The 9,732-nt window shown below is 42.0% G+C and overlaps 1 protein-coding gene across 1 annotated transcript in view; it reads right to left on the bottom strand.

Annotated features, from left to right (window-relative positions):
- Window positions 1–1,036: 1,036 nt before the first annotated feature.
- Window positions 1,037–9,732, bottom strand: part of LOC306933698 (uncharacterized protein) — a gene marked incomplete at its 3' end in the record, with an annotated part of 9,652 nt that continues 956 nt past the window's right edge. The window contains exons 3-12 of the mRNA XM_079516008.1: window positions 9,701–9,732; window positions 9,257–9,399; window positions 8,446–8,608; window positions 7,319–7,408; window positions 5,626–5,764; window positions 4,770–4,882; window positions 3,300–3,381; window positions 2,766–2,866; window positions 1,780–1,918; window positions 1,037–1,148 (exon numbers count right to left, since the gene is read on the bottom strand). The exon at window positions 9,701–9,732 is cut by the window's right edge and continues 246 nt beyond it. Coding sequence (XP_079372134.1) covers window positions 1,037–1,148; window positions 1,780–1,918; window positions 2,766–2,866; window positions 3,300–3,381; window positions 4,770–4,882; window positions 5,626–5,764; window positions 7,319–7,408; window positions 8,446–8,608; window positions 9,257–9,399; window positions 9,701–9,732 — 1,114 coding nt within the window. The remainder of the gene's footprint in view (window positions 1,149–1,779; window positions 1,919–2,765; window positions 2,867–3,299; window positions 3,382–4,769; window positions 4,883–5,625; window positions 5,765–7,318; window positions 7,409–8,445; window positions 8,609–9,256; window positions 9,400–9,700) is intronic.

The following is a 9,732-nucleotide window of genomic DNA, read 5'->3' as shown; positions in this document are numbered from 1 at the left end:
AGTAATGTAAAAAAAACCTGAAAGGAGTTTTTGACACAAGACACAAGTTCTTAAAGTATTCCTCAGATTTCTTTAGTTTTCTTTCTTCAGATTCAGAGCGTGTACAGTTGTAAAGGATAGAGGAGAGAGAATTCTCCTAAGTGCTCTGAATGTCAACATATCATTTTGCACAAACATATATACTGAAAAACATGTCATTGATTAGGATTCAGCTGTCACATTTCAATAGGCGGAAAGGTCCCATCAGTGTAAGATGTCATCAGGCTGTCATGGGCGTCCGATGGTCTGAATCCTGTTTTCGACTTTAATCACGTTCCGTGATTAGGATTCTGTTGTTGTTCATTTATCTCATAGGGTGAGAGTGTATGTTTATCCTCATCTTTAAGAGCAAGGTTGTCGTCGGGTTGTTTTCCATGTTTCTCCATTGAATCTTATTTCCCTTTTGGGTATAATGAACATGACAATCTGGAGTGGGCGACAGCTGATAGTGGAATTAATACACATGCAAATATTGATATGACATCACTGTGTGACAGGGCAGTCCTGTTCACCAGATACAATAAGATATACAAGGTCTTTTTTAACATAGTAATAAGATGTGAACATAAAATAAGAAACAATACATCATATGGTAAGAAAATACCCATCAATAGCAACCATGCTCATTTTTTCTGCACAACAAAGCCAGTTGTAGGAGTGGTTTACACCACTCAAAAAATGTTTTACTCATAAACCATTATTGTATAATGGTTAAATAAAGTTACACCAGCATAATTACTTTCTCAGTTTATTGCCACACCAACCAAGGAAGTTGGTCATTTGTCTCAGTATGCTCTGGCTAGGCTATTAGAGGTACAAAACAGGTTTTATTATCACAGGATTCGTGCCTGGTGTGATTATTACAGGTGTGAAACTTCAACTTGCATGGTGCCTACACAAATTGTGCATTAAATCAAATTTGTGTACTGCAGAAATACACTGCCAGGTAGAAGTGGCGGCAAAAGAATCTTGATTCAGAAATGGGACTGATGTTTCTTCAGGTAGACATCTGACAATTCTTCTTGGAGAATCCGGACATAACATTATCCAGTTTGGTAACTTTGGGAGGAGCAGGCATGGTAATAACCCGCTTCAGGTAGCAGCGACGCCTGAAATACGACATCAAACACATGCATAAGCACATGACAATAATATTTGATCCATTTGATATCCATGTGCATATGGGCATGTAATGTTAGCATACAGAGGGATGGGCGATATCGATATCATGATATGAGACTGGGGAGTTGGGATATCTAATATTGTGATATGGCATACGTGCTGTCTGTTAAATTCACTTAAGCCCTATTTTATACTTTAAAACATAGGCAATGGGACAGATTGTGAGCAGCTATTTAATTAGATATTTTTGTATATTGCCATAGTATTATATTAGAATTGCAATATAGATAAAGGTATAATTTGATAAATAATATTGTGATATTTGATTTTGTCTATATTGTCCAGTGTGTCGACTGTTCGCCGCTTCACCTCCCAATGTATGAATGAATGAACTATTGTAAAGCACTTGGAAAAGCGCTATAAAAATGCAATACATTATTATTATTAAATGTATTTTTAACTACTGTATGTATTTTTGCCCATCCTTGAGCATACCACCACAAGTGCACAAAGGGTGTGTGTGTGTGTGTGTGTGTGTGTGTGTGTGTGTGTGTGTGTGTGTGTGTGTGTGTGTGTGTGTGTGTGTGTGTGTTTGTGCCCATATATACAGTAACATACCAATCAGTGACGTAGGTGTAGAACTGACAGTTGTGATCTTCAGTACAGTTTCTCTGGCAGGAGTCTGGATCGTCCAGTAACACATAACGCATATCAGATCCCGGGAAGTCTACACCTTCATACATCGCCTTCACCCAACCTAGGAGAGGAACATGACAGTGACAAAATGATGTTGCTTGAAGAAAGATTCCCTGAAGAAGGCAACTTGTTGCCGAAACGTTGGAAAAATAAAGATTTTGATGGCATCGTGACTACGAGCTGTGCGGCCTCTCTCCTTTTTCAGTTGAAGAAAAATAAATGACCTCTGCCAATACTATACGTCTCTACCCAGCATAAGTGAATGAAGACTTTGAAGGAATTTAATAAACATGTTATTGTGAGGTCACAGGAATCTAGAGCTTTGACCTTTGACCACCGACTGTACTTCTAATCAGTAAATCTGTGAGTCCAAGTGGATAACTGGAGGTTTATGTCAAATGTCCCTCAAGACGTATTCATTCGTAAGATATTGCATTCACAACGTCGGGATGGACATAAGGACGTAGGTATGGACAGACCAACCGACAGACAGACGGATGGACATAGGGACGTAGGTATGGACAGACCAACCGACAGACAGACGGATGGACATAGGGACGTAGGTATGGACAGACCAACCGACAGACAGACGGATGGACATAGGGACGTAGGTATGGACAGACCAACCGACAGACAGACGGATGGACATAGAGACGTAGGTATGGACAGACCAACCGACAGACAGACGGATGGACATAGGGACGTAGGTATGGACAGACCAACCGACAGACAGACGGCTGGACATAGGGACTTAGGTATGGACAGACCAACCGACAGACAGATGGATGTATGGACCTATGGTTGGACGGACGGACATATAGACACTTTCATTTTTGCGGATACACCAAGTATTTATACTTATCAGCAGTTGTTTTCTTTTCGCAGTTTGACAAATGACAAGTACATACTGTTATCAGGCTGACAGACGTGAGTTGGTATTCCAGAGACGGCTGCCTCATTAGATGAGGTCACCATTATATTTGCATTGCTCTTCAGGTAGCAATGGAACCTGGAATCATAATGACAAGAAGGATCAGGCAATTTGAGGAGGAAGGAGAAAAAAAGAGGAGGAGGAAGCTGAAACATAAGAAGATGTGGATATTCTCAATACAAGAGCAAGACTGTCTGGATTAAAAGGATCATTAAACCTTGACGTTATGTCTTTTTGTCTGTCTTTTTAGAAATTTGATGCATCAGAAAAAAGCGGTCCAAGTACAGACTAGAGACAACTCAGGTCCAGTATGCTAAGTCTAGAGACTAGTTACAACCTGTAATATCTATGAGCTGATTGAACTTAGTTATGAGATGTGTGTCATTGATTGATTCCCAAAAATAAGCAACAAAGTGTGTTGCTTATCAGTTCAATAACGGACACGGCTTTTAGTTTCCAAATAAGGTACGATTCTGCATTTCAAGGAACAGTTGGCAAGTCCTGTACTCACCTCTTGTCAGTGTCAGTGAAGTAGGTGAAGAAGGTGCAGAGCGGATGAATAGAACACAGGCTCAGGCAGTGTTCAGGTGAGACTGCAAACAGGATGTGTCGTGTGAGGTCATGACCTGGAATGTCAGTCTTTGGAAACATCTTGGTCTGACATGCTGCAGTGCATGCCCACAAACACGCACGCACGCACGCACGCACGCACGCACGCATGCACGCACGCACACAATCATTTATTTATGTCCACATAAGAGATACAACAATACAAACATACAAACAATATACTTGTTGACAATAGTGAGTGAGTTGTGTATGCACTATGCAGTGTATGTGCATGTCAACATACGCAAATTGTGGTTGGCTTGGTGCAATTTGTGGGAGAATCCTGAGACCGCACCACCTTTTGCCCTAACCATTGGAGGCTTGGGTACTGTCCAGGTGAACTTTAGAAGACACTTGTATCTACAAACAGAATGTCCACAATATTCAGTGAGAACATTTTTTTAATACTTTATTACCAGCTTTTCAATTTTAACATATCTTGTGTGCAAGACAAGTGGGAGTTGAACTAAGGGGGGGGGGGGTTATGGGAAAGGACACTTGATGGATAGATTCCCCGCTGCTAGCAGAGCTAAAAGCCATTGAAGCAAACACATATTATCAATTATTATAATTGGAGACCTCTCAGTGGATGATGAAGTGATACTAAGGTTTTCCAAGTTGTAGGTCTACAAGATTTGAGAAGTGCAATGTGTGTCTACACAGTACACACACTATAATAATATAATTTACCTGTGGAAGTAAAGTCTGTAGAGCCCACTGACAAAGATGAAGAACTCACAGCCTGGGTCTTGGGTGCAGGCTCTCTGGCACTGCTCATAGTCCGCTGTGAACAGCGTGCGGTATAGTGCCCCAGGGAAGTCCATATTCTCATACGCCCGACATTCTACATTGGCATTTAAGGAATTTACTTCAGCATGCATGATGAAGTACACTTAGTACATAAATCTTCAACTGTGGTCTTCCTCTAGGCCTCCTGCCTGGCAGTTCCAATTCAACATAATTCTACCCTCTTCAACATCCTTCTACTCTCGCTATGCCTCCTGCCCTCCTCTGCACGTGTCCAAACCATCTCAATCTGGCCTCTCTGGCTTTATCTCCATAACATCTGACATGCGCTGTCCCTCTGATGTACTCATTCCTGATACTATCCATCCTTGTTACTCCCAGAGAGAACCTCAACATTTTAGTCTCTGCTACCTCCAGTTCAGCTTCCTGTCTTTTACTCTGGTGCATGTGTTTGTTCCGACGTACAGTACTAACTGTACCCTAACCTCACAGGGAAGCCACGGGTGAGTTTAACTGGCCACACGTTGATACAACATAGCTGGTCTCACCACCGTCTTGTACACTTTCATTCTTGCATATACTTTCCTATCACACATCACAACCAAGATAGGGGCTAACCACATACCAGGTTTAGGACTGCAAGGTTTGAGAGAGTAACCAGAGGTCGCACCAGGCCATGGCTTCTGTGGATTGGGCTGTCCAGTGGCAGTGTACTTGAGCCAGCAGAAGAACTTAGGCCTAAATGGGTCAAATGATAAGGGACAATATCGGTGGCACCCAACTGTAAACTGATTTTAGTAACAGCAATATGCTTTAAAACAGCTGATAAGACAAGAAAGCAGAGAACATTTACTACAGTATGTATTCCCAAGGACCAGGTTGGGATCCAACTGAAAGCAGAAAATCACAAAACTAAAACATTTTTTAAATCTGGGTGGTAGATGATTCAGGACAGCCCTTTAAAACTCCATAGCAGCGTTGCTCTGCTTATCAATAGTGGTTTGCATCCAATCACCATCTGGTTTGTTGCTTCGGTCAGCCGAGAGGGTCAACCTGCGGTCACTCAAGGGCCGGCACATTGTTCCAGGACCAAGAAGCGAGCTGGTCCACCTTTCCCATACCTTTCAGCAAGCGGTACTGGTCTATGAAACCAGTACTTAATAATAATAACAATGTAGACTTCATTCAGATTCACCCAACTGAAGATAAAGACTGACAGAGATTGCACGTTCACTTTAGGCCTAATTTACACTTAGTCGGACGCCGGAATCCGGATGGGTGTCGCACACCAAAAATAGCAGATCTACAATCTACAGTACACTGATGCAATATAAACACAGGACTTGGGTTACCTGCTGTTCACATTTCTGACTAGTAATAAAGTATTCAATCAACAAAATAGTGAAAATTAAATGCAGCTGTATTTAAAATCATTCTACACAGAATCAAATAAAATACGTTTTTACATTCCTGTAACTTACAGATAGTAAGTGAAGAAGAGGCAGCTTGGGTGCTGAGTGCACATCACCTGGCAATGTTCCACATCGGGAGAATACACGCGTGCTATATCTGTTCCTGGGAAATCTGTGTTCTCAAGGAGGTCGTTTAGCTCACCACATGCTGGGCAAATGGGAAAACAGCGCACGCACGCACGCACGCACACACGCACACGCACACGCACACACACTCACTTAGATTTGTAGGGGTATATTTGCATGAATAGAGAACAAACGGTAAAGTTATTACCTTGACTGAGGGAGAGTCCACACAAACAGAGCAGACCCACTAGAACCCAGTAAGCCGCCATCCTGATTCTTTCTGAAGCTCACCTGAAACCAGTCAAGTCGCTTCAAGCTCAGCTGTACTCAGTGTGTTGGTTCAGAGCAAATGATTATTCAGGGGACAGAGTCCGTGGACTTTAATGGTATTGATTGTTTGTGGTATTGATTGTGGTATTGATTGTTGGTGGTTTGCCCCCCTGGGTAATAGGATCTGACAGGAAATGTAATGTCTCTTTTCTTTTTCATGTTTGCAGCCATTTTGACAATATGCAAGCTCAAGAAAATATGTTCCTTCTGTGCCATGAATCTTAGCCAATGGATTAATATTGCTTGTGTTTGCCAAAACAGTCAACAATCATGGTAGAAATCATGGTAAAGCACTATTTCGGGTAGCCACCATCTTGTAAATATGCACAATAAGGGTCCAGACACACCCAATAATAAAAATAGGTATTCCATTGAGTCTCTCATGGTCAGAAACCATGAAATAGACACCGAGTTTGCATTTCTAGCTCATCTGGTTCAGAAGTTAGAGCCAAAACCTATTTTCTTGGTGCTAATATTGTGGCGGCCATATTGTGGCGGCCATATTGGATTTCATGGAAACTTGCAATACAAAACATGTTCGTATTCATATCATTGATCAACCTGAGAAGTTTCGTGGAAATATCTCTCAGTTTAGAATTTTGCCCTATTCACCCCCCATTATAACTAATAGGGGCTAATATTGGGGGCGGCCATATTGGACTTTCGCAACAAAATTGAGTACCACAGACGAAAAACAGTCTAAGTCCAAATTTCAGACTGACCCCTCCACGAAAAGGCCTCGTTGTCCTGAACCCTTATCTATCATTTATATATTATGGATCAATAGTGTGGACTTAGACTGTTATTCGTCTGTGGTACTCAATTGACCGAGTTGTCCATATAGGTTGTGATCCTAGGGGGTCATAGATATTATTTCTGGTGGACAACTTTGTATGTTATGACAAATGCAGGTCAACCCCCTTTGCCCCCTGGGTATATCCTTTTAACTTGAAATGGGTGTCCATTTCAGAGAGTTTTAATAGAGTCAAATATAAAATATTGGATTTCACAATGATCTGATTCTATCTCTGCCATTTTGACAAGTCCAATGGATTCACAGGCCTCAAAAACATAGGGTTAGACACAAAAAATACTTGTCTACGATACATAATGAAGGAGTTAGGCTATTTTAATGATTTTTTGGCCATCTTGGACGCCATCTTGAAAATAACACCTTTCGCATGGTCAAACTTTGGTAAACTTTTAGTATGTTATTAAGGACACCTAATACTACACAAAACAGTTGAGAAACCTTCTGTTGCAATTTTTTTAGGGTAAGGTGCCTTTTTTTCATATATGCCCTCACCTATGGCAGGTGTTGTTGTGGCAGGTGTTGTGGTGGCAGGTGTTGTTGTGGCAGGTGTTGTGGTGGCAGGTGTTGTTGTTGGGCGCACCCCTGGATCCAGTGTGTAAACAAGTAAACAAGTTGGTGTAAACCAGTCTTAGAGTTTACAATTTAGTCATTTATCAGACGCTCTTAATCCAGAGCGATTTACAAGCAAGAACAAAAAGCATGGTGACACATCACATACATAACAAGTAGTTATCATGAAACATGCGTAAGCTAAGAACGTAACAGTGGAATATATATATAATGAAAATATACATATAAACTATACTATACTATACTATACTATACTATACTATACTATACTATACTATACTATACTATACTATACTATACTATACTATACTATACTATACTATACTATACATATGTACTATAAAGTGCTGTGACTACATACAATGCAATTCTTGTGCTGTCTACATAACATGCTATAAGTCTGTATAAAATGTTATCTAAGTCTACATAAAGTTCTATCTAAGGGGCTCGGGATTGAAATATAATGAAATGTACCCATTCTACATACTGTGAAATATAATGAAATGTACCCATTCTACATACTGTGAAATATAATGAAATGTACCCATTCTACATACTGTGAAATATAATGAAATGTACCCATTCTACATACTGTGAAATATAATGAAATGTACCCATTCTACATACTGTGAAATATAATGAAATGTACCCATTCTGCATACTGTGAAATATAATGAAATGTACCCATTCTACATACTGTGAAATATAATGAAATGTACCCATTCTACATACAGTGAAATATAATGCTCAATCAATCAAAGAGGACACCACTTTAACACGCGCATAGACACACACACACACACACACACACACACACACACACACACGCGCGCGCGCGCGCGCGCGCGCGCGCACATGCACACGCGCGCCCAGACGTACGCACACACGCACAGACAAACACACGTACGCACAGACGTACGCGCACACACACGCACAGACACACACACACACACACACACACACGCTCAGACACGCACGCATGCGCGTGCACGCAATACGCATGTCCATGAAAGCATAGCATAGCATGCAGTCAGAAGGTGAACGCTTACCATTCATGATTTCCTGGTAGAAATCCCGGAAGTGGGTGGAGTTGGTGTTGATGGAGGGCTTCCCTTCATCGCCGCAGATCGCTGGACCAACACTAATGATCCCAGCAAGGAGAGGCGTCCAGGTGTGTTCGTCAATAAAAACGACTGGCCCACCAGAGTCACCCTGGAAACACAGGAGACCATGTCACTGGTGCTCAAACGTTTTCATGTCAAGGAGCCACAGAATGATCTGTATTTGACCATGGACCCCCATCTGAAAACATATTGTTCCAGGGACCCCCATCTGAAAACATATTGTTCCAGGGACCCCCATCTGAAAACATATTGTTCCAGGGACCCCCATCTGAAAACATATTGTTCCAGGGACCCCCATCTGAAAACATATTGTTCCAGGGACCCCCATCTGAAAACCTGTTGTTCCAGGGACCCCCATCTGAAAACATGTTGTTCCAGGGAGGGACCCCCATCTGAAAACATGTTGTTCCAGGGACCCCCATCTGAAAACATGTTGTTCCAGGGACCCCCATCTGAAAACATGTTGTTCCAGGGACCCCCATCTGAAAACATGTTGTTCCAGGGAGGGACCCCCATCTGAAAACATGTTGTTCCAGGGACCCCCATCTGAAAACATGTTGTTCCAGGGACCCCCATCTGAAAACATGTTGTTCCAGGGACCCCCATCTGAAAACATGTTGTTCCAGGGAGGGACCCCCATCTGAAAACATGTTGTTCCAGGGACCCCCATCTGAAAACATGTTGTTCCAGGGACCCCCAAAGAACAACACATGGTAATACATCACAAGGTTCTAACCTTACAAGGTCCGCTTCCCTCCACGCCTAGAGTACAGAACCTCTTATAGTCCTTGATGTCTTCAGAGATGAGATCATTGCAGACCTCTGTGCTGATGACCTTCAGCTCCACTTTTTGGAGTTCTCCAGGTTCGGTCGGGTTGTCTACACGCACACACGCACAAATGAAAATTGTTAAATACAGATAGAGGCCTCAAGAAACCACGGCAAAAAGTTCAATAAGAGCGAACTGACGATCTACAAGTAACTTAATTAGTTAATCCTTTTCAGACAGACAGACAGACAGACAGACAGACAGACAGACAGACAGACAGACAGACAGACAGACAGACAGACAGACAGACAGACAGACAGACAGACAGGTTGCTTCCTACATTATTAATCGATATAGCATAATCACAGTCATGATTAAACAACCAATAGTAATGTATAAGCTGACACTGACCAGAGTGATGGGATCTCCCCCAACCTGCCGCG

The sequence above is a fragment of the Electrona antarctica genome (assembly GCF_951216825.1).
Source record: "Electrona antarctica genome assembly, chromosome: 12".
NCBI lineage: Eukaryota > Metazoa > Chordata > Actinopteri > Myctophiformes > Myctophidae > Electrona > Electrona antarctica.
Note: the sequence above shows the minus strand (reverse complement) of the source record. Positions and strands in the feature narration are given on the sequence as shown.